Source organism: Panicum virgatum, chromosome 1N, assembly GCF_016808335.1.
Source record: "Panicum virgatum strain AP13 chromosome 1N, P.virgatum_v5, whole genome shotgun sequence".
Lineage (NCBI taxonomy): Eukaryota > Viridiplantae > Streptophyta > Magnoliopsida > Poales > Poaceae > Panicum > Panicum virgatum.
Genome location: NC_053145.1, coordinates 59,534,550 through 59,559,338, shown reverse-complemented (window position 1 = coordinate 59,559,338; position 24,789 = coordinate 59,534,550). Strand labels below are relative to the sequence as shown.

Here is a 24,789-nt window from a genome sequence, read left to right as displayed (position 1 = left end):
AAGCGCCTAAGCAGTGGCATGAAAAGTTCGACAAAACTTTGACGTCTGCTGGCTTTGTTGTGAACGAAGCTGATAAATATGTGTACTATCGCTAAGGTGAGGCTGAAGGAGTGATTTTGTGCTTGTATGTGGATGACATACTGATTTTTGGCATTAGCCTTAATGTGATTAAGGAAGTCAAAGAGTTTTTATCTCAAAGTCTTGAGATGAAGGATCTGGGAGAAACTGATGTTATCCTTAATATAAAGCTAGTAAAAGAGAGCAATGGTGGGGTGATTCTTACACAGTCCCACTATGTGGAAAAGGTGTTAAGTTGTTTTGGTTATAGCGACTATAAACATGTCTCAACACCATATGATGCAAGTTTAATTCTTAAGAAGAACAAAAGGATAATGCGAGATCAGCTGAGATATTCTCATATCATTGGTTCATTGATGTATTTAGCTAGTGCTACAAGACCTGACATCTCGTTTGCTGTAAGCAAACTGAGCCGGTTTGTTTCAAACCCGAAATATGATCATTGGAAGGCTCTTGAAAGAGTAATGCGCTATCTAAAGGGGACAATGAACTATAGAATTCACTACACCGGGTACCCAAGGGTACTAGAAGGGTATAGTGATTCAAACTAGATTTCTGATGCTGATGAGATAAAGGCCACAAGTGGATATGTGTTTACACTTGGTGGTGGAGCTGTTTCCTGGAAGCCTTGCAAGCAGACCATCTTAACGATGTCAAATATGGAAGCAGAAATCACAGCATTAGATACCACCACTGTTGAGGCTGAGTGGCTTCATGAGCTCCTTATAGACTTGCCGATAGTTGAAAAACCGATACCGACAATTCTAATGAACTGTGACAATCAAACGGTAATTGTCAAGGTGAACAGTTCAAAGGATAACATGGAGTCATCTAGACATGTGAAAAGGCGGTTGAAATCTGTCAGAAAATTGAGAAACTCCGGAGTTATAGCCTTGGACTATGTTCAGACGGCTAAAAATCTGGCAGATTAGTTTACAAAGGGTCTTTCACGGAATGTGATAGACAATGCATCTATGGAATTGGGCTTGAGACCCACGTGAGTCATTCTATAGTGGAAACCTGTCCTATGTGATCGGAGATCCCGTGAAGTAGGATGGTGAAACAAACTAAAGTCTGACTGAGAGAAGAGAATCTTTGTGAAAAAGGCTCATTCCGTGTATAAGGTGCATTTCTCTTCTAATCTGTATGGCAGTTTGGTCTATACCTTAATGTGTTCCAGGTGGTTTCTTTAAAACAAATGAGTTATTTTCTTGAAACAAAGATGTTGTCCTATAGAACATCTGAAAGGAACACGCCTATATGAGTCTGACTACTGGTCATGGTCTATGAGAACTGGGTATTCTCTAGAAACTCATGAAGGGTCTGGAGTATGACTTATAAGCTCCAAACTGCGGGGATGCTTATGCAGCCTAGTACCAGTGTAGGGCTCTGGTCAAACTTGTTTGCACAAGACTGGCAATTCAAGGCATAGTCCATTGTACAGTTGTGAATAAGTGTAGTCTTTATCCTAGATGGAAGTTCAACTTAACAGTCTCTGTCAAATACTGGTATATCAATGAGGAAATGAGAGCATTTCTAGTGTCGCTTGAATTTCTTGGTGGGGATTGTTGGAATTATAGGCTTGGCCCATTTATTCTAATCAATGCAATAAAAGAATTTAAAACCCACCATTAAATGCTAGGGAATCAATTACTTAATTCCGTACCAAAATTTGAGGAGGATCTCAACCGACTTAAAGGATGGACCTCGTGTACACCACTTGTGAAGCCGGTAAGAGGAGGTCGGTGAACCACACGCGCGCGCTCGCTCGCGCGGTGAGGCCGGCCGGCCGGACGGTGCGTGTGCGTGGCGCGGCCGGACGTGACGTGACGTGCATGTGCGGTGCGGTGCGACGTGATGTACTGATATGAGAGAACGTTTTGCTGTTGAAAGCATTAAAACATAGACAATAAAACGTTGGCATTAACAGGTGAATGATGACACTAAATAAAACCTTTGCGGTTAATGAGATTTTTGTGACTCAATTGCACCAGTAATTACTGCTCATCAAAGCTCATTATGACGTCCAGGTTCGTTTAATCTGAGGCACCTCCACGCCTATATAAACCAGGCTCTCCTCCACTCATCCTCACACCACAAGCACTCTTATTTCAGGTACTCCTGCTTAGGAGACATCTCCCTTCTCCCTCTGCTGCTTTCTACCATTCGCATCGCTAGTGTTGCGCGCACAGCTCTAGTGAGAGCAGGCTTCCGGAACCTCTGCTCGCTGAAGGTCCTGCACGGGGCGCGGGCAATCAGGTTTTTGGGGAGCGTCTTGACGCGACTGCTCGCTCCCTGAATGACTACTTCGTCTACATCCCGGCGTGAACGACAACTTCGTCTACTTCCTGGTGACCGTTCGTGGGACTGCACTGCGAACCTCTTCCTGCATCGACGTCGTTCGGCTACATCAGGCAAGGCCAGTCGAATAGAATGTCTATTCTAACTGGTAACGGCGCAACCGGTGCCTCCGGCACAGGTCCCGCCTTGGGGTACATTCTAAATCTATTGTGGTTTAACATTTTGTTCATGCTTATTAGTGAGAATAACATGAACACAAGCATATATTTTGTTCACACATTATCACTCTTTTATGCCTTAAAATTGCTAGTAATATTTGGAATTAAAATATATACCAAAAATTATCTAGTTTTCTAACAGTTCAGAGCAGCAGCTTAGTTGATCTATGCTTTACCTGCTAACTCGGGTGTAGCTGGACATAGAGGGGCAGAAGAGGAGAGAGATGAGGTTTGGATGTGAGTTATTTAATAGTTTTGAGCTCAAATCATTGACATTATAGCTTCAAGTCATTTTGTGTCAAATACTCGCACATGTTGTTTTCTTTTTGAGCAACCACCCCACCACTTACGAATTAGTCAATTTGATTCGTTTCTGTTGAAAATGAAAAAATGATTGTTGATTTTATTAAAAATATATACTTCTGAAGACGTAATTCCAATATCTTTGGAGTTTTTTCACCAAAAGAATCTTTGATAAAAGTATAAACACCAGTTTTTCACTTTCTCCCCATAGGGGTAGCTTTTGCGATGCGTTCAACCAGGGATGGGCATATACAACAAAACTCTTATGGTGTAGTTTTTTCCTTTTATTTTGTTTATTTATTAGATGTTTGTCTTGATTTTGCAATATTTATTCGTCGCTTATTTCATTTGGACGCAAATTGACTATTTATTGTTGTTCCTTCCCTCAATTTGGGCTCGCTTCCGCACGGCTCGAAGGTGAAGTGATTGTTGGGCTTTGGGTGTGCTTGATATGCGTATTGGCAGAGAGACAGAGAGAGAGATACAGACACATATCAAGCAGGCCCGCGTTCACTTATTGGTCTTACATTTACAGAATTATAAATTGGCCGGGCAATTTGGCCGTAATCTTACATTTACTGCCGTTGTAGCCCACAATTTGGCCGTTGTAGTACCCACAATTCATTTAGGGGAACATATCTAGATTGGGCCAAGCCTGTAATCACCCTAATAAGTGCAACGAATTATAAATTTATAAGCCGTTCCGTCTGTTTAGTGCCACATCTTCAATGCAACCTTAAGCGCACCAGCTAATACAGTGACGACCGCATCACCGCGTGGCAGGCGCGGTGAGCAACCACCCAAAAAAATGAACCAAAAGTTTATCAACCAGATACTCTGGCCGAAATGGCTGGCACACTACATGTGTGCCTCGCATCGCATTTTTTTTATTGTAAATAAACTGAAACTAAACTTTGGTGTCTCCGACTACTGTTTCCAGGTATGCTGCATGGACAACACACATGTGTGCCTCGCATCGCATTTTTTTGATTGTAAATAAACTGAAACTGAACTTTGGTGTCTCCGACTACTGTTTCCAGGTATGCTGCATGGACAACACGTACTGAAACAGGGTGCCAGTCTCTGGAAATGGAACACTGGTTTTGCTCTGAAGATTAGGTTCATTGTCAGAATCGATCGGGATAATCCTGCTCAACTGCCATTTTATAAACCATACCACCGCTCTCCGTTCAGTTCAGAAGTGTGTCCTGAAACTATTGTCACCTCTGCATGTTCCGGCAACATCTTCGTCGTCCTCTCTGTCTGGTAAAAAGGAGTGAATTGTGTATGCTTCCAAGATAACCTCTCCGTCACGTAAACGGAGATGTCTTCGTCACTTGCAGTGTCACCAATTGCACTGAGTGCTCCTGCCTTCTTTCAAAAAAAAAAACCAATTGCACTGAATAATCAAAGCAGATGACACGAACCGTCGTGAAACGTCACCGTATCTGGCCAGGTTGTGCCGCTGTGGACGCAATCAACTTCTCAACTTGCAAATCACTATCGAATGAATTAAACCTGCTTTGCAATTACAAATGATGAACCGAGTTACACACTAGCTAACGGATTTGGCAAACTAGTTCTTTCTAGGGATAAGTCTATTTTACAACCTCGAACTAGTCAAGAAGTCCATTTTTCAACCTACTACTACGAAACCGGGTAACCTAGGCCCTCGAACTGTCAAAACCGTCCGAATCACCCCCTCGAGCACTGTAGCAAGTGGTTTTGAGGGTGGTTTTGCACACGTGGCACAGGGGGCCCACAAGTCAGTCCACGTCAGCACCTCAACCTTTTCTTCCCTCTCAATGACAGGTGGGCCCCACTTCTACTCTCCCACCGCCGCCGCCTCCTCTCCCACTGCCGCCACCGCCTAATGCCTCACGCTGGCCCGCCTGGCCGTCGACGCCCCTCCCCATCTCCGCCTCGCGCCGGCCAATGCGGCCTCCCACGCTGGCGTCGGGCCCATCCTCCTCCTCGCCAGCCAGAGGCGTGCGCAGACGGGCGCCCCAAGGCTCGGCTCGGCGGCGGACACGGCTCGCGAGCTCCACGGCGATGAAAGGACGCGGCCGCCGGAGGCACGCATGAGCTCCGCGGCAGCCGGAGGCGCACGTCGACGCGGCGGCCTGAGGCACGGGTAGACGCGGTGGCCTGAGGCTCAGCTCGGCGGCGGACGCGGCGCCCAAGCTCCACGGCGACGACAGCCACGACGCCGGCAGGGGAAATGGATCCCATGAAGAGAGATGACAAGTGGGTCTCCGCGCCCGCAAGCTCGCTCGTGCGGCTACCATCGGCTGTCGGGAGGCGGAGCGGTCGCGGGGACGAGGCGCCGCCGGACGGAGGCGGAGAGGCCGTGGGAGCGAGGACGCCTACCGGAGGCAGAGGCGAGGCCGCCGGCCGGAGCAGGAGCGGGTCAAGGCGCAGCCGGCGGGAGGCGGAGCGGCCGGCCGCGGGGTTGAGGCGCGCCGTCGGGAGGTGGAGCGGCCATGGGGACGAGGCGTCGCCGTCCGAAGCGGAGCGGCGGGAGGCCGGCAAGGACGACGACGACCGCACGGGGCGGGAGGCCGGCGTCGCCGCGGAGGAACGCGGCGTGCAGGCAGGAGGAGAGAGAGGTGACAAGGGGGCCCACATGTCATTGAGGGAATGAGCAGTGACGTGGACTGACATGTGGGCCCCGCGTGCCATGTCGGCAAAACGGCTCCTGAAACCGCTTGCTACAGTACCCGGGGGTAATTTGGACGGTTTTGACAGTACGAGGACCCAGAGTGTCCGGTTTCCTAATTCGAGGTTGAAATCCGGACTAACGTGACTGTTGGAGGTTGAAAAATAGACCTTTCCCTTCTTTCTATATGTATATGTATATGTACAAACACGAACGAATCAGACGGCAAAGTGGAAGCCGAACTCACTAGCTACCGATCCGCGCCCCCGTCTTTCAGCCACGATCTCCGACGAGGCGGCGGCCTCGCCGGCCGCCTTGCCGCTGCCTGTGTCGACGACGGCGACCACGGCGCGGCAGACGGGGCACACGCGGCTCTTGCGCAGCCAGGGGTCCACGCACTGCGCGTGGAACCCGTGCTCGCACCCCGGCAGCGCCCGGCACCGGTCCCCGGGCTGGAACGCCTCTAGGCACACCGCGCACTCGCCGCCCGCGCCGGCCTTGCCCTCGTGGTCGTGCTCGTGCCACGGCAGCCCGTCAAGATCCTCGGCCGACAGCCCCTCCGCGCGCTCCTCGTCGTCCTGCCGCGACGCCGCGGCGCGGAGCGTGATGCCCCGCCGGAGCGCCCAGAAGACGATGAGGATGTGCAGCACGAGCATCGCCACGACGCCGGCGACGAGGAGGAGCACGGACAGCGCCACTGCCGCCATTGATGCAGCGGACTCGGACGCCGCCGCGAGCCAGAGCCACCAAGCCCGTCGCCTTCGCCTAGCTAGGACGAGAAACGAGAGTGCAGAGGAGATTAACCGGCGCCATAGTAGAAGTGGACAAAGGGACCCGCAAGTGGCTGGAGAAGAACCACCCCGCAGCAGGTCGCTGGATCTTCTGGCCCAGGTCAATTGCATCGATTCATCTTCCTTCCATGCCTATCTCCTTGTCCGCCTCTTTGACAAACTTGCCGCACAGTACATGTTGTTAAAAGCGACGTCGGGTCTGCTCACGCGTATAGCATTACCGAATTCTTTAAGCTCTTGCTTTGGAAGAAACGGTGTGCTGGATCGGATTAACAAATGCCGCAAATGGTCATCGCTCACCGGTGCTGCAACTGTTGGGTGATCAGGACATGGCACTAGGCCTCTCGCTCGGTTGGTGAAAACGACAAGAGGTGGTGCTGCCCTCGGTAACCTTAGTAGTAGTAGGTGACTCGAACTGGGGCGCGGGCGCGGCCAAGCGGCCTGGCCGCCTGGGCAGGGGAAAGCGACGCCACGGCCGGTCGAGACTAGAGACAGTTTGCCGCTACCTCTGTTGCGATGGTAGAGTACAGTTGCAGCTTACAAGTGTGAGTTGCCATTGTTTTCTTCTACTGTTGCTTGAGTTGCTCACTGTCTGTGGCATGCGTTGCGTGTCCTCCGTGTTGCAAGAATGCAAGTATACTGCAATATGCTACTGACGACGACAGCGGTGAATATAAGGGCTTGACAAAAGCTTGAATATAGATACTACTGACGACGACAGCGGTGAATATAAGGCCAACTGGCGGTCTATCTACTGAACCTAATCGGAGTTCAGAGAATACTGCGACGACACCACACATTCTCTGAACTTGGATGGCAGGAAAATTCATACGAAAAACTAGAAAAGTTCAGCTGACGGAAGTTAAACCTGTTAATTCGTTCAAAGTTTCTTGCTGCCATCTTATGCTCAGTACTGTACCAGCGAGAGGAACCGAGAATGACAGGAATTCCAACCCTGAGAGGCTGAAACATTCTTTTGCTTTGAACAGCAGATAGTCTGAAAGAGAAATAGGTGTTCTGTTTCTGTTTCTGTTTCTGTTTCAGGTCTAACTGATCTGCAGGTTATTAACACTTCTATGTGAAAGGCAATTGTTTATGATGAATTTGGCCAACTGATGTGTGGTGAACTGTGATCCCGTGGGTTGGACTTTGCTAGTGGAGTAAATAAACATGATCTGCCTCCAAAGTTGCGATGGGATTTCACTTGATCCAAGCTTCAGACAATCAGATGGCATGCGCGAAGAAGCTTCACTTCTGAATCCTGAACTCTTCTGAATAAATGCGTCTGAACTCCGATCGCAGGAAACATCATACGGATGACAAGAAATGTTCAGCCCTGAAAAAGGCTGAAACACTCCTTTGGCCCCGTTCAGTTCGCGATTTTGGGGCGAAAAGTTACTGTAGCACATTTCGTTGTTACTTGCCAAATAATGTCTAATCATGAACTAATTAGGCTTAAAAGATTCATCTCATGCTAATCAGTTAGACTGTGTAATTAATTTTTTTTCATCTATATTTAATACTTTATGTATGTGCCTGAAAATTCGATACGACGGTTACTGTAGCAACTTTTTGGGAACTGAAATGGGCCTTTCTTTCGACCAGCCGAGAAAATCAGGTGTACTGTTTCAGATCTAACTGATCTGCAGGTCTAACTGTGAAATAGTCTGTCCGGAATTCAGGATGCCCAACTAATGTACGGGTAACAGTGATCCCATTGGATGAACTTTCGCGAGTGGAGTGAATAAACAAGATCCGCGACCAAAGTTAGCGATGGAATTTCACTTGATCCAAGCTTCAGACATTCATAATTTCAGATGGCATGCATATGAAGGAAGAAGCTTCACTTTCTGAATCCTGAACTCGTCAGCCCGTTTAGTTCCGAAAATTTTTCACGCGCTACAGTACTTGCAACATTTGACCACTAATTTGAAGTATTAAATGTGGATAACTGACAAAACTCATTCCATAACCCCGAGTGAAATCGCGAAACGAATCTAATGAACCTAATTATGCAATGATTAGACAATATTGTGTTACAGTAACCAACATCTAATGATAGATTAATTAGTCTTAATAGATTCACCTCGTGATTTCCCGTCCATCAATGTAATTAGTTTTATAATTAATCTATATTTAATACTCCTAATTAGTGGTCAAACAGTTCAAAAAAAATTTTGCCTCAAAAGTTTTCGGGAACTAAACGGACGCTGAATAAATGCCTCCCCGCGGTGGGCAAAGCAATCAACTGGGGATGAGCAAGTACATTCCTATAGTCCTATGCGTGTATCGGCGTCAGAATCTCTTGGTGCCCAGGTACCAGATTTCCTTGGCGCCCAGCTCAGGTATCAGAATTTGTCCGGTTCTAGCCCGGGAGGGGAGACCACCGGCGTGCGAGATCACTGGACGACGAAGATTCCAACGAATCGAAACCTTGCCCGACGTTGGGCCCATGAGGCCACTACGATTTTAAGGGTCGAAACCCGTGGACATCTACCAGGCCCACGAGGTAGTAACCGGTGACTTGGCCAACCCCAAAACCTCCGCCCCGGAGCCATGGCGTCGCCGTCCTCGCCGCCGAAGCTGCCGATCCCCGGCCGCCGCAACATACTCATCACCAGCGCCTTACCCTACGTGAACAACGTCCCGCACCTCGGGAACATCATCGGATGTGAGCCTCCCTCCCTCCCCTGCCCTGCCCTGCACCCGCCTCCCCGGCCCGCGAATTGTCCCCCAGACTTCTCTCCCGGCGCGTCTCATGGGGATTCTGTTCGGCTGTGCGCGCAGGTGTGCTGAGCGCCGACGTGTTCGCGCGCTACTGCCGGCTGCGCGGGTACAACGCGCTCTACATATGCGGGACGGACGAGTACGGGACGGCCACGGAGACGAAGGCCATGGAGGAGAAGTGCTCGCCCAAGGAGATCTGCGACAAGTGAGTCAGCAGGCCCTTCGCCTGAAATCCTTGCCTTCTAGTGCGGGCGGTGCCTCTGTTCTAGTTGGAAATTTGATCAATTGGTAATTCGGGTGTGAAGATGATTCGGTTTGGTTTTATATAGTTGCTCTCAAACTGTTTGATTTTGGGAGTTTTAGGTACAGGGCGAACTGGCGATGCGAGCTGGATTTCCTGGCGCAGCCGATTTGTTTCGTTTTGACATCAATTCACTAGACGCTCTTCACTTCCTTGGGTTTGATTTGCAGTGGTATTTCGTAGGTACCGTTAGTCTGTTCAATAGTGTAGTTATTAAGTAAAGTTAATTTTCAGCGATAATAGCTGATAATTGAACTTATACGGGGTAAAGTACAGATCCAATAAATTTGTTTGCGTTTCAACATATTGATATTCACGAATTTCGGTTAGACTTTGTTATTCCTTAATTACATTGAACATAGGTGTCCATGCTGGCATGCTGCAATATTGTGCCAAGTGGATTTGATTTCTTTCAATAGTTGACCGCCGACTTAAACATGATCCTGCAGTTCTGTTTCATTCTTCATTGGCTACAGTTTGATTAGTGCTTGATCATAATACTATCTTGGTTACAAGCATTTCACCTAGTCTTAAACCAACTGGTTTTCTTACTTCTTGTATTGTACACTTGAAGTATTCAACTAACAAGTCTTGATGTGCTAGATGCATTGTTTGCTAAGCTGCATATATCAGATGAAAGAAGCCAAAGAAGACTTTCCTCATAGGAACCTTTCTTTATTGAAAAATGCAGGTACCATGCTATCCATGACAAGGTTTACAAGTGGTTTGACATAAAATTTGACAAGTTTGGACGAACGTCCTCTGCTCAGCAGACAGAAATATGCCAAGCTATTTTCCATAAATTGATGAAAAACAATTGGCTCACAGAAAATACCATGCAGCAGGTACAGCTTGTATTGTGGTAAACTTGTCTATCCAGCTTCATATGTATGACGAATCTTGAGTACAATATTTTTTTTTCTGCTTTGCAGCTTTATTGTGATACCTGTCAAAGATTTTTGGCAGACAGACTTGTAGAAGGAGCATGCCCTACACAAGGGTGTACTAATAAAGCTGCGCGAGGTGATCAATGTGATCAGTGCAGCCATATGTTGAATCCAACTGAACTAATTGATCCAAAGTGTAAGGTAAGCATATCCAGTACTTCCTGTAGAATTTTTGTTTCTGTATCATTATTGTTGTTTGATTGCATAGGATATTGTCGACATGTGAATAATGAATTTCCTTTTGGTTTGCTGTATTTTCTTTGTAGGTCTGCAAGAATACTCCCCGCATTCGTGAAACAGATCACCTATTCTTGGAACTCCCTCTATTAAAAACAAAGTTGGTAGACTATATCAATGATACTTCAGTAGCTGGTATGTGGAGTCAAAATGCCATTCAAGCGACAAATGCATGGCTGAAGGAAGGACTAAAGCCACGCTGTATCACAAGAGATCTTAAATGGGGAGTTCCTGTTCCAATGGAGAAGTACAAAGATAAGGTTTGGCCATAACACATATCAAGGAAGACTACAATTAGAATTTATCTAATTTCCCATTCTGATTATTTTCAGGTTTTCTATGTCTGGTTCGATGCGCCAATTGGCTATGTGTCTATCACAGCATCTTATACTCCAGAATGGGAGAAGTGGTGGAAGAATCCTGATAATGTGGAATTATTTCAGTTCATGGGCAAAGACAATGTGCCATTTCACACGGTATGATGTCTATAACATGTGAATATTTTCTTGAGCCATTAGAGATTGCTTTATGATGAGTTGATGGCCACGTGTGTGCTCTTCAATGCCATTTCTACAGCTCTATTACTCACTTTGTAGGTATAGTGTTTGTGGGACTTGTGAACTCTGCCATTGCTTCTAGCATGCACTCCTTTTTGTTATGATGTATACTTATTAATTTTGAAGGTGTTGTCAGATCATGTTCCCTTCCACACTACTAGGAACTGGTGAAAATTGGACAATGATGAAGACCATTAGTGTTACTGAATATTTAAATTATGAATCAGGTACATGCTATGATTGTTATGTTTTCTATTTGTTAATATCTGATTGAGATGCAGTCCATGCAATCATGTGATTATCAACATGTGCTAAAAATGCTTGTTTGCTTGAACTGGGTTCTGTCAAATCCTTGAAGATATGTTAGGCCTTTTGATCATTGTTGATCTTGTGCTGCTATAGACTCAATGAATCAAACCAGACAGTTCAGACCACAAGATTTCTGAATGTATCAAACTATTATATATCGAGTTTACTACTCTCCTTTCTGTTCTGGTTGTCTATAGACATGCTTCTCTTCTGCCTTATGTTCAATGAGCTACAAATTTATACTTTATGCCTGATAACTATAAGTGTTTGCCCTTAAATGAATTGGTGTACTGGTCTTGCCTGCAGGCTACAGTCTGTTGTTTTTTTTTTCCCAAACTTTGTTTATGTTTAAAAATATCACAGTATGTACCTATATTTCCTGCAAGTAACTAAAATATTCCTTGTGCCTGTAGGAAAATTCTCCAAGAGTAAGGGTATTGGAGTTTTTGGTAACGATGCAAAGGATACGAATATTCCTCCTGAAGTGTGGCGATACTACCTGCTTACGAGTCGCCCAGAGGTCAATACCAAAATTTGTCCGGTGATCCTCTATTTATGACATTATATGAGTTTAACAAACACATTTGGTCTTATCTACATATAGGCATCAGATACACTCTTTACATGGACCGACTTGCAAGCCAAATTGAACAGCGAGTTGTTAAATAACTTGGGAAACTTCATCAATCGTGTGCTAAGCTTTATTGCAAAACCACCTGGTTAGTCACAGTCTTGCACCAAATAAAAATACCATCTGAGCATTCCTTTGATATGTTAATCATGTATGATCAATAACTGCTCCTATTACCTTCCCCACTTCTGTGGGAGTTCATTTTGTTATTATTTATGTAGGAGCTGGATATGATTCAATTATACCTGATGCCCCCGGTGCCGAGTCACATCCATCGACATGTGAGCTTGCAGAAAAAACCAGTAAACGGGTTGAACAATATCTTGATGCCATGGAAAAGGTAAAGATGCACTGATGCACTATGTGAAGTGGCACAATACCAACACGTCATAGGCACCCATATGTTTTGCCACGTCTGCTGCTAGGTTTTTCAACATTGTATTGGCCTTCTTATGACAGGTTAAGCTGAAACAAGGACTGAAGAGTGCAATGGGTATCTCCAGTGATGGAAATGCTTATTTGCAAGTAATTCTGTTTCCCCTTCTTTCATTTATCTCGTTGTTCTGTAGTAACAGTTATTTATCTATGCTTTGCTACATTAATGTAGGAGAGCGAATTTTGGAAACTTTATAAAGAAGATCCAGTAAGCTGTGCGATTGTGATTAAAACTTCAGTTGGTCTTGTGTATCTCCTTACCTGCCTGCTGGAGCCTTTCATGCCTTCCTTTTCTAATGAAGTATGATCCTAGTTGTCACTGAGTGTTGTCAGAGTTTCTTCGAGTAGCATTCTTGCCTCAAACCTCACTATGTGTTATCTTCTATAAGGTGTTACGTCAATTAAACCTGTCCCCAGAAGAAAATCTCTCATTCAGCGACGAAAAAGGAGAAATAGTGAAGGCAAAAACTCCTTGGGATTTTCTACCAGCAGGGCACAAAATAGGGAGGCCTACACCTCTGTTTGAGGAATTGGTGCGCCTTGCATTTAGAATATTTTTGTCTGTTGGCCATTACTTTACACCTCATAACTTGCAATGTTTGCAGAAAGATGAAAACGTGAGTGAGCATAGGAAGAAATATGCAGGAAGTCAAGCTGAGAGGCGCTCACAAGAAGTTGCTGATGCTGAAGCCATGAAAATTTCTAACCAGCTCAAAAGCACCACATTATCTGGTAATTGTTTGGACACGAATTTATTCTGCTTCAGCCCAGATATAAGGCAGATTTGCCTTTTCTGTTGCACATCTAGGAGCAAAGAGAAAAATTCATGTTGGTCAACTTATTGGTGAATTGCGCACTTTATATGTCTCCTTACAAAAAAATATTATCTAGGGATCATGCGCTTTCTCAGTTGGCAGGTGTGCTGTCAGGCACCACCCTGCCCACCTGGGCTCAAACCCAGGTGGCCCCCTGTTTGTAAAGTGTGAGTCAGAGCTCCTAGCATAATTTTGGAAAACAAACACCAGAACTATCATGCAAATGTCAGCTTCATCGTTCAGTTTGAAGCACTTTGACTCTTCTTTGAATTATTCTGCTTGCCAAGCTATTTCAGATTCCAGCAAGTAATTGACTGTTTCTCCACATTCTTTTTCATCCAGAGGGAGGCTCGAAAAAGGAACAGAAGAAACAGTCTGGTAACTCAAAATCTAAGGCAGCAGAGGCAGAAGTGTCTGTTGTAAAGTTGGATATTCGAGTGGGGCTTATCAGAAAAGCGGAGAAGCATCCAGATGCTGATTCCCTGTACGTAGAGGAAATCGATGTTGGAGAGGAGGCTCCAAGAACAGTGGTTAGCGTCCTTGTCAAATACATTCCTCTTGAAGAAATGCAGGTTGGTTTACTAATCATCTTTTGTGCTTCCTAGATTTTTTTGTTTTCTAGATGCCTTGGGTTGGTTCACTGATTCTGTAATCTTTTTGTGAATGAGCAGAACCGGAAAGTGTGCGTTCTTTGCAATTTGAAACCAGTGGCAATGCGTGGTATAAAATCACATGCCATGGTTCTGGCTGCTTCAAGTGACGACCATACCAAGGTAAGGCATCGTATAGCTTGACGTTTGATAAAGTTAATGATCTGAAATATGAAACGCGTCATCATGAAGCAACGCTATTTATTTTGATGTACAATAATGCTGAATTCCCAATTCCCATGCTGAGTTTAGGTCGAACTGGTCGAGCCACCAGTGGATGCTGCCGTGGGGGAGAGGGTCACCTTCGCTGGGTACTCAGGTGAGCCTGAGGCTTCTCTCAGTGGCAAGAGCAAGGTCTGGGAGAAGCTAGCCGCTGACCTTCACAGTAACGGCGAGCTTTTGGCGTGCTACAAAGACGTGCCATTCACTACTTCGGCTGGAGTGTGCAAGGTGAAGACACTAGCAAATGCAGAAATCCGCTAGACGTGGTGCCAAGAGTCCGCCTGACCTAACTGCTGTCTGAAGTTATCGAAATACTAGCTGATTGCTTTTTGCTCCAAAAGTTTATCCTTTGATTTGAAAATATGTATATTGAAAGAAATAGCGTGGCCCAAACGAGGCGACGACGGTGTGGATGATGATCAGATTACAGCGTGCCGATCAGCATTTCTTGAACTGACATACTACACGAAAAAAAATGGCAATAAAGTGTTGGGATAACCACACTAACGCAGCAGGTTAGTGGCAGTGGAAATTAACCCAAGATGTCAACCTATTCACACATGAATTACACATATTGTAAAGGAAATCGCAACAGCATCACATCAACCAAGAGACACCAAATTTAACATGGAAAACCCCAAATTAGGGGAAAAACCACGGGACCAAGCCAGCCAAATCTTCTTCCACTATATGCTTGTGGGATTACCACAAGTTCATCTCTAGATAGCACTAGAGGCTCACATACGTCAAGATTTATCTATCTTGGACCGCAATAAGATTTGGGGCTGCAAGCTCGAGTATAGAAAGACCTCACCAAGGAATGGTGGAACAGCAAATTGGAGGCACCAAGGATGTGGATCTGAACCTTCACAACCTTGAGGACCAATCCCTCTTGCTCCCTTGCAAGATCGCCTCTCCAATCTCCTTCTTCCCTCTCTTCTCTTCTCCCTTTGTAGGCTCTGTTCTGAAATCTCGTAGCTCCCTCTCTCTGTTTTCAAAGGGTTCTTCCTTCTCTTGTAAGGCAGCACACTTGGTGCTAAATGTACTCAAGATTGGTCCACATCTTAGGCTATATTTCTCTTACATGTGGGGCTGCACACAATGACCATTTACTCTTCTCATTTGCCCCCATCATGAGGAGGATTTTCCAACATAAAGATGGGTCACCCGTGGGCCGTTTGTCTCACATGGGCTGAGACACTTTTGTTTCAACCAAAAAAGGGCCAGCGGCGGCGCGTGAGTATTGTTAGCGAGCTCGGTCGCCAGTCAATCGTAATGGTATAATGTTTTCTTCGTTGTTGCGGCTAGTTTAATTGCACTGCCAGGAATATCTGAATCATACGATCAGTGTGGAAGACTGACAGAGAGTCACAGAGGTGATTAATTACTTGCGGTGCGTAGCAGATTTGCCATGACCATGAGCCTGCTCGTGCCAACAGCTGAGGGCAGCAGACTGACAAAAGCAAGAAGAGAACCCCCACCCTGCGCAGCGCGCGAGTGCTGCAGCAGGAGAGCACAAAGCACATGGCAACTCAGACGGACTCACGGACCGTGGGATTCACACGCGGCGGTCGCAGGCCGCGTCGTCAGAGCGCACGGGGGCGGCAGCGCCGCAGCGGCAACCGCGCCTTCGCTCGCTGATGCAGCGGCACGTGGTGATGGCGGGTGGATCCGCGGCGGGGGGAGCACGGCAATGAAACCCCCGCCCCCGCGCCCACGGGGACAGGACGGAGCACAGGTTCACCTTACCGTTTTTATTGTAGCGGTAACTGTTTTTTTGACTTTTGTATTTTTAAATTTTGAATCGGAAAATAACGGTTGCCGCTACCGGTAAGTGTTGCCGCCAAATAACGGTAATAGTAAAAATCACCTGTAACCGACGATTTACCGCCGGTAAGGTGAACGCTGGTGGAGCATCGGCGCACGGGGATGGGGGCCGCCCGCCCCGGGCGCGCCCGGGGCAACTGCAACCGCGGCAACCTTGGCAGCTGATCCCCTGGTGATTGGGCGATGCGTGCGGTGCGAGGCTGGCTGGGGCACCCCGGGCGGCCAGGTCCGGACACGGAACATGGCGGGCGGAGCAGAGCAGAGCAGGGACCGGTGCTGGTGGACATCAACCTTGGGAGAGCGTCCGTCAGATGCGACGCGACCACCCTACTGGGCGCCAATCCAGCCCCCACCATCTGCTCCACCCACCGCCACCACCCTGATCTCTCCGTGCCTCCTCTTCGATCTTGCGATTCCCAGTTCACACCTGTGCCGCTATCGCAACAGGCCGTGTCGTGTCGTCCCGTGCCATGCTGCACGAACGGCCAAGCATCTTCTTCCTTTAAGCAAAGGCTGCGCCGTGCGGCGCGCCGGTCGTTGGTACCAAGCAAGCAAGCAATCGAAGTTCCTGTCCGCGGAAGATCCCCTCCCTTGCGCCCAAACACTTTCCTCTACGCTTCATGCCGATCCCCCGGAGCCCAGCGCGGCGCGCCAGACGACAGCCGGGCCAATCTCCCAGCGCGCGCGGCGCGGCAAGACGCCAAGACCCGCGCCTGCTGTGCGCTGCGCTGGGCACGACCAGGACGCCGCGAGAGCCAAGGCTCCGGCATCGGCTGGTGCCCACTGCCCAGGCCAACACGACGGCAACGCCGAGCGACCTCTCTCCAGTCTTTCCCCTCGTTTTCTTCATCCTCATCTCCTGATCACCCATCCCAGCGCGTCCCCCTGATGCCGGTAGCCGGGCCACCTCCTAGCTCGGCGCCTAGGCGCCTAGCCGCACCGCCACGGACACGCCTCCTCGTCCCGTCGGTTTCCCTCCCGCGGTCGCCTTCGGAGGCGAAAACTCCCCTGCTTTTTCCGCGACGGGACTGATGGCAACCGCGATAGATGCTCGGACGGCGAGGGCCACCATCAAATATTCTCACCGGCTCACCCCCCAGCCCGGCGGCACAGATTTTTTTTCCCCTTCTAACCGACGAGCACTACTGGAAACAAGCAAAGGTTATCATCGGCTTCTGCTCGATCAGACGGGCGAGCACTGAACGCGCGGCCTCATGGCACATGGCCATGGCCGCGGCTTTTCCCTGACGTCGCCGTCGAGGATGGAGGGGATGGAATCTTGGCGGTTCAGTGGGGGCTGCACAGAGACGAAAGGCAGCTCCCGCGTCCAATCGCCGCCGAGCCAGATTTGCTTTTGCGATGCATATGCTGCTAGGCTACTACGGCATGCTAGGGTAACCATGTCAGGCTCAGCACGAACATCGATCGGCAGCTGCTACCGGTAACCACCAGCCATCTGTCCCTGAGGTGCGATTTCTTGTCTGGCTATTTGCTGTTCGTCTGGGGAAAAAAAGATTTCTTATGGGTTAAAAATGTCAAATCACCATGTCTGAGGACATGTGCTTAGTCCTGCAAAGCATGTGGATTTGTAGATTCTGATTATTGGGAACAGGTGGCATGGCATGGATTACAGTGTGTTTTATAGCATGTACTGAGCCCGCGTGAGGGATCGTTGAGATGACTTCTTGTTCTAGGGGCAAGCCTGATTGGAGGATGAGACTTGAGAGGGATGGATCAACCTTGGAGACTGTAAAAAAGTCGCAGGTGAGAGCGATGGCAGCGGGGGGTGTGGCGGCTAGGCTAAAGACCCTTCTCTTTTCAGAGGATTGGATCGAGCAGGGGGGAAAGCTTCCTCTTACCAGCACATTTTTATTCAGCATTGATCTAGACACTGTTGAGAGGCAACTTTCAGCTCCTGTTGTTCTCTATCTCCAGTGGCGGAGCGTGATCCAAGAATGAGGGGGCCACCCTTTGTTAATTAACCTGCTACAGTAATGAACAGTGTTAAAATCACTGTTTAACTAATGCAAAGTTTGCATGCGGGGGGGGGGGGGGGGGGGGAGCCCAGTTTCGCCTCCCCGAGGCTCCGCCCCTGTCTATCTCCACGAGCCAGCTTTTCCAGATATATTCGAGGAAAAGATCTTTCACCTGAACTTGAAAGACACACCTTGGAAACACACTCAAATTGCATGTAACAAGCGACCCACATATCCCTTGATCTCACATCCATCCTCTGGACTAAATTTACCTTTCCAGAGTCCAAAGCCTTTATAAATTGGTAATGCTTGCTAAAGAACACCGTTCAGTAGTGAAAATTCAGAATTTGCTTTGTTCCTCTGTGATCTCAAACATCCACTTGTAGGTTTTTTTTTTTTTTTGTAAATGTAACTAGCAAGTAATGAAAAGCAGATGAGTCTATAATGAACAACAGAACAAGAACAGCAGATAGATTTGCCAGGGCCAACCGTTTGCCTCGATCAAGGCTATCCATTTTCTGTGTAATGAATGTCCAAAGTTGCCACTCGTATTCAGGCTTCCTGTTTGTGCATGTCCGAAAAGATGAAAAGGAAAGAAAGCTGCATTTGTCTCATGCTCGTGTTGCGCAAGTGGAAGACTTGTTTAACATGTTCAGGCTTTCCAGGCGCACTGATCCATACTTAATTTGGTGTTACCAGGACTCCGATACATTAGTGTTTGTTCTGAAGCAGTACTGCTTCCACGTTCCATTCACAGAGCACAAGCCAATCATTCAGTGACATGTTCTATCTCTCTTTTCTTTTTTGCACATGAAGGATTCAGTGACATGATTTACTGATGCCATCTCTTGACTCGCATTTGGAAGCTGAATATCATATAAGATGGAGTAGTATGTTGCATCTACTGCAACTGTTGGTCTTTCTTTGTTTTTACTGACCACAGGTCAACACAACTGACCTCTATTCGTCCACTATTCCATTTACTAGCACATCCTCGGTTTCATTCTGTAGAACACATAATAATCGTGCGAAAATGTATATAGTACATTTGAGATGAGAACTCCAATTGGTATTGACAAAAGGGAAAAAAACAGAAATGACATGATGATGATGACTGAATCTCATTTGACACACTAGTACTGTACTGTGCCATAAAAAGAGTACTTGTCTCCATGCACTTATTTGCCACCCAACTCTCTTAATCTTCTCGAACACCACGTCTGATTGGGATTAACAATATTAATTGCCCAATTTTACCCTACCATGCATGCATACACCTTCTCCATAATCATAGCTAGGAATTCACCATATTACAAGCAACGATTGCGAAAGAAAACTGAGGCACGAGATTTTGACAGCACGAGATTTTACGGTCGATCGGCTTGGGAAGAATTTCTAGTTCCACATCCACCAGCCGATCTGCCCGGCGTCCTCGTCGTCTTCGGCGTGGGGGTGGGCGTGTCCGGCGAAGAACGCGGCGGCAACGGCGGCGGCGGCGGCTTCTTCTTCGGGATAGTAGCTGCATCCCTCATCGCTGCCCGCGCCGTCGTCATCCGACTGAATCCCTCCCGGGCAGTGGTTGACGGGGCCCATCCCGCAGTCGTGGTAGTGGTCCTCGCCGCCGGGGAAGTAGGACTCGACGCTGCTGTCGACTGCGGCGGCGAACCGGCCGCACAGCAGCGCGTCCGTGTCCACCACCGCGCTCCCGCCGCTGCCCGTGCTCAGCCTGTCCTCGGACTTGACCTGCTGCTCCTCGAACGCCTCCGCGGCCGGCTCCTCGACGTCATCGGCCAAGGGAACCTTGGCATCCACCGGCAGCGCCGCGGCGTCGGCGTCGGCGCTGACGCCGCCCTCCGTCACCTCCTTCTCTTGCAGCTTCTCGGTCAACGACGCCACCTGAATTAAACAACAGCAGAGATCCATCAGCAACGTGCTCGGAGGCTTCTCGGTCGACGACGCCACCTAAGAGCGAGAGGAGGAGGGTTACCGTACCTGTGAGCGGAGGCGGTGGTTGTCCTGGAGGAGGAGGTCGTGGTCGGCGCGGAGGGCGTCGAAGGAGGCCTTGAGGCGGTCGAAGTCGCGCTCGAGCTGCTTGGTCTTCCAGCGGGCGCGGCGGTTCTGGAACCAGACGGCCACCTGGCGAGGCTGCAGCCCCAGCTTGCGGGCCAGCTCCGTCTTGCGCTCCGGCTCCAGCTTGTTCTCCTCCTCGAAGCTCCTCTCCAGCAGATGCACCTGCGCCATGACGTGCAGTGCGCGCATGCATGCGTCATGCATCCGGACTCTGGAGTACGTGTTGCATCTAGCTTAGCTAGGCGGCCGGAGCGCCGGGTTGACTTAGTTACCTGCTCCGGGGTGAGGCGGCGCTTCTTCTCCGGCAGCTGCTCGTCGTAGTACTCCTCCTCGAGGAGCTCGTCGGGGGAGGTGAAGAAGGGCCGCTTTACGCCGCGCCCTTCTTCCAGGCCGAGCATCGGTCTCCCACCTTCATCACTCCCACATGGCAACCCCAATCAGTACACACGAATTCCAACCCAAATCGAAGCATCACGTACACCATGAGGATGGAATGGAATCAACAACCAGCTAAGGATCGGAAATCTAGATGAGACTAATACCTCGATGGAACAAGCCGCCGCCGGGGACGCCGCCCGCGCCGCAGTCCAGGAAGAGCATCTGCCCGGCGCCGGAACCCGTGGCGCTGAAGATGAGCCGGCCGGACTCCATGGATCCAAGACCCAAGCTTGAAGATTATTATTATTTACTTCTTATTAGGAGATCGAGGAAATTAACTATACGTGCGCCGGCGTATGTACAGCACAGAAGCCAAGCTGCCGACGACGACGCTGAGGGATCGGATCTATAAGAAGCAGGAGGAGGAGGCGAGCATGGCGGCGATCTTGTGGCGGAAGAAGCTGGTGCTCCACAGAAGCCTCGCCGGAGTCTCCATCGGAATCAGCCAAAATCCCATCATGCACGCCCCAATTCCGAGCGCCCAAGGGGATCCCCTCAGCCGCGCCGAGGAGAACGAACGAACGCTCGCCGGGAACAGCCTCTCGCCGGCCGGAGAAGCTAGCGAGCCCCGGAGCGGGACAATTCGGCTACGCTACGGCGGCCGGAGGAAGACGACGACGGGGTAGCAAAATGGAAAAATCCTTTTTGCCTGTTTTTAATAATTCCACTATTTCTATCGATGAGGAAAAGGCTTTAATATTCGATAATATTTTTTCTTTTGGAGGGCTCTCGAACTAAAGTTCGAAGAAATGGAGAGGGGCCTTCTTATAGGCACCGTGGGAGAGTGGCTTGACGACTTTGCCCCTCTGGTGGCAACGGTGGATGGCCGGCGCGGGAGACGAACGGTAGTAGGAGAGGATCTGATCTCATCTCATCTTTTGGTCTGAAAGGTGAGAAATGGTAGCCCACTAGAAGACTCAAAGGCATGGTCAATACTCACCCAGGATCTTCTGTCAAGGGACCATCTACGCCGTGTGCTGAAGTCAGCTTGAGTATTCACAAATTCCTCTATTTTGGGTCAAAATCAGGACATGGACAGCACATAATACCACTTGCAGTATTGCTGATATTGATCAATTAATGCTAAAGCTATTTTGTTTTTAATAAAGAATAAACCCGTTTCTATATCCACATGGTGAAACATACAACTAAAGATTATAAGAGTTTTTAGACTCTAAACCTCAAATGAAAAGCTCAAAAATAGAAACATGAAAACTCTAAAACAAAGAAAGAAAACTAGAAGACTAAACTTCAATATTCTTCTTGATCATGTGTCATCCTTACGAAATCTTTACGCAGCACCAATCCATCGTGTCTCTCATCTGCTTAGAAATTCAATGTCTAAATAATCGTCTGATGCTGTTGTCTGATGTTGTTGGGGTACCAAAATTATTTTGTAATGAGGGTGTTTTCTCTTCTTCCCTGATGACATCTCTCCATCCCTCTTCACTCCCTTCTCTTGTGGTAATTATAGACTATAGAGCTTCTTCTCTGATAATTTGATAAGGTAGGTTCTGAGCTAGAGGGAAAGGTCGTAGTGGTAGGTTGGCAACGTAGTCATCTCCTGGTTTCACCCCTACCCGGGCAGCTGGCCAGGTGAATGCGATTGATTGCGAGGTTCTCGACCCTAGAGGACAAGCCTAAACTACATCGACTCGTGTGGTAACTCTTTCACGAGCACTGTTCCCCGGACAAAATAGTCACCATCCGTGGTTCCGTGAAAAAACAACTTTCTTACCATCAACCGCGACAAACGGATCGAATCATCGAACCTTGGCTCTACTACTTGTACTCCTATTGGTGCAGGCCAAAATGAAGTTAAAGACGCGAATCCTTGCTAGATCCAAGGCGAGGCCGTGATGAACAGGTGACGGATAGGGATAACCAATTGGCGATCGGTCCATGCCGCCCTGCCGGGTAACTGTCCGGTGACAGGGAATCCGAATTATCCAACGGCACGGAGTCCCGGGGGCCTTTGCGTCCAGCCGAAACGGCCGTTTACCCGGTTGAGTCGCAGATTCGCTTCGGCTCCGTGGCCTTCTTCTTCGATCTTCTACCGCAGCCGTCCTCTTCACTGTTACAGTGCGTGGTGCGCGGCCATGTGGCCGCACCTGTGGCCGGGGTCGACAGCCAATGTGGTAGGGCGCCGGGGCTGGTGGTCCATGTGGTAGGCTACTGGCCACGATTTGCACTGAAAGATTCCATCAAGTCTCGTCCAGCGCATGCTCCATGGCCTGGGTTTCGGCATGTTATCATCCCATGTGGAAATTAGTTGAATACATGTATTTTTCTTGTTTCTTTTCTCATTAGTTTTTGTGAGATGCCTGATATGTGAGAGGAAAAACACTTGTGGTTGCGGCAGTCAGGAATCTCCTATCTGAGGTGGTGATGCAATTTCACTGTTTTGATAGCTCCAAGACCCTATTTAGGATGGTCCAAGAATATAGGCTGGGGCACCCTGTGCCCCCACTGCACAAGATGTTTGATGAGGTTGTCAAAATAATAAACTAAGTTAATATGACTGTATTTATCATCTATTCGGATGGTGATGTGACTGTTAGATTTCTAACAAACAAGGCATGACTTCTTCAAGTTTTTTTTTGGGGGTGGGGGGGGGGGGGGGGGGGCATGGTTTACACGTCATTTTCTAGAGTGCGTGCTAAAATGCACTTTTATGTTCTGTTTCATTGTTGACAGAAAACAAGTTTCATGACACATCAAATAACTCACAGTAAAATATCTCTGAATGAAAAGAACCAAGTAAAATATTTGTGAACCTAACTTGTGATGTTGAATCGAGCATCTCTCCCAATATAACTATCTTAGCACTCTGCTTTTCTAACACGAACACATTAATTTTATGCAGTGGTGCTATTAGTTAATTTGAGGTCTTATCTAACTTGTGACGATGAATCAAGCATCTCACTCCCTATATAGCTATATTAATACTCCGCTTTTCTAACACGAACACATTAATTTTATGCAGTGGTGCTATTAGTTAATTTGAAGCCGCTAAAGTTTCAATCAAAGTTTCAATCAATGTTCGTGGCAAGGATTTAGAGAAACCAGCACTCCACAATAGCGACATGCTATCCTTTCACGCAGGGATAACTAAACTAATCAGGGGTTCACTAGCTCACTACAGAGAATTAGAGATGTTGTAAGCTCTAGGTTATTGTATATAGTCCACTTAGGAGACTTGTTTTGGTGCAGTGTTTCTCATATTAGTTTTAGTTGGCTTGAAAATGACCCTTTCATCACGAAGCTTATATGCCACGGCCACACTTAATTTACAATCTGTCATTTCCTCTTCTGGTTTCCTCCACATTTCTCATCAAATGGTTATGCTAGAGACAAAAATGGTTGTGGATATCATCAAATGAATCTTGAAGAAAAATTATGTACCATACAAATCTATCTTTTGGCCCCTTCAAATACACAGGGAAGATACATATCATTTTGTACAAGGTTATCCAATGTGAGAATGGAATATATATATATATATATGACTTGTGTGGTTGTCTGAAGTTGTGATCTTTTATAAAAAGAGGTTTTTATCAAATTAGCATGGGCTTTTCTCCAAAATTCTCTCATTAAAGTAGCAAGCTAATCATCAACCTGTTTTCATAAATGTTCCCATTTCTCGTGGCCAACTTAGCTTGGATACCAATATTTTCATTTTCTTTTATTTGCTTCTCCGATTCCTTCATAAATTTGTAAGAATTGCTTGGCGGATCGAAAGCAATATACAATTACAAATTGGACCTAGCAAACTTCTGTTTATTTTCTACTATACTCCTTATATTGTTTGCCTTGACCGGAGGGAACTAGGGAGGTATAGTCTAGTTTAACAACCCAGCCCCCAACAACAACTATGGCATATTGCCATGCTAATCTAGATGGATGCCATGGGCGGACCCAGTGTCGGGGGGGGGGGTGCTCCCGCCCCCGACCTAGCCCCCACAAGTCTCCCCTAAGAAATTTCGGCATATAGTGAAGAGAAGGAAGAAGAAGAAAATGAGTCATCCTTGATCCAAACTTTGGCTCCACCCCTGCTATATGCCAACTAAAAACAAATCAAATAAACCAAGTTTTGGCTTGATTTATTGTTCTATTACTCTTCTTATACAAGATCTATTTGCCAGCACACCACACCATGCCCACACTTTGGAGGAAAGATAACTCGCGACAAAGCAACAACATAAATCGCCACGTTTTAGTTTCTACACGCTTTCTGCTTGCCTACGGAACGGATCGATGCCTCTATTTTTTCCCCATCAGCAGCAGCAAGCAGATA

The 24,789-nt window shown here is 47.7% G+C and overlaps 3 protein-coding genes across 4 annotated transcripts; 1 reads left to right on the top strand and 2 right to left on the bottom strand.

Annotated features, from left to right (window-relative positions):
• Positions 1 to 5,709: 5,709 nt before the first annotated feature.
• LOC120657118 (E3 ubiquitin-protein ligase ATL23-like) lies at positions 5,710 to 6,796 on the bottom strand. Its single transcript, XM_039935376.1, has one exon. It carries the CDS (start codon positions 6,459 to 6,461, stop codon positions 5,778 to 5,780), a length of 684 nt encoding a protein of 227 aa, XP_039791310.1. The 5' UTR covers positions 6,462 to 6,796; the 3' UTR covers positions 5,710 to 5,777.
• A 2,021-nt stretch (positions 6,797 to 8,817) lies between these two features.
• LOC120657117 (probable methionine--tRNA ligase) lies at positions 8,818 to 14,679 on the top strand. Its single transcript, XM_039935375.1, has 17 exons — positions 8,818 to 9,021; positions 9,138 to 9,282; positions 10,070 to 10,223; positions 10,311 to 10,466; positions 10,592 to 10,822; positions 10,895 to 11,038; positions 11,256 to 11,346; positions 11,842 to 11,948; positions 12,033 to 12,147; positions 12,281 to 12,399; positions 12,519 to 12,584; positions 12,667 to 12,795; positions 12,884 to 13,027; positions 13,100 to 13,226; positions 13,652 to 13,881; positions 13,981 to 14,082; positions 14,212 to 14,679. Exons 1-17 carry the CDS (start codon positions 8,907 to 8,909, stop codon positions 14,440 to 14,442), a joined length of 2,406 nt encoding a protein of 801 aa, XP_039791309.1. The 5' UTR covers positions 8,818 to 8,906; the 3' UTR covers positions 14,443 to 14,679.
• Positions 14,680 to 19,038: 4,359 nt separating this feature from the next.
• Positions 19,039 to 21,241, bottom strand: LOC120657116 (homeobox-leucine zipper protein HOX16-like). Of its 2 annotated transcripts, none has more exons than XM_039935373.1 (4): positions 20,597 to 21,241; positions 20,327 to 20,471; positions 19,977 to 20,216; positions 19,039 to 19,880 (listed from the first exon to the last, which is right to left on the bottom strand). In XM_039935373.1, the coding sequence occupies exons 2-4, from the start codon at positions 20,450 to 20,452 to the stop codon at positions 19,380 to 19,382; spliced, it is 867 nt and encodes a 288-aa protein (XP_039791307.1). In that variant the 5' UTR covers positions 20,453 to 20,471; positions 20,597 to 21,241; the 3' UTR covers positions 19,039 to 19,379. The 2 variants fall into 2 exon arrangements, with proteins under 2 accessions (XP_039791307.1, XP_039791306.1); XM_039935372.1 differs by having other exon boundaries at positions 20,327 to 20,463.
• Positions 21,242 to 24,789: the final 3,548 nt, after the last annotated feature.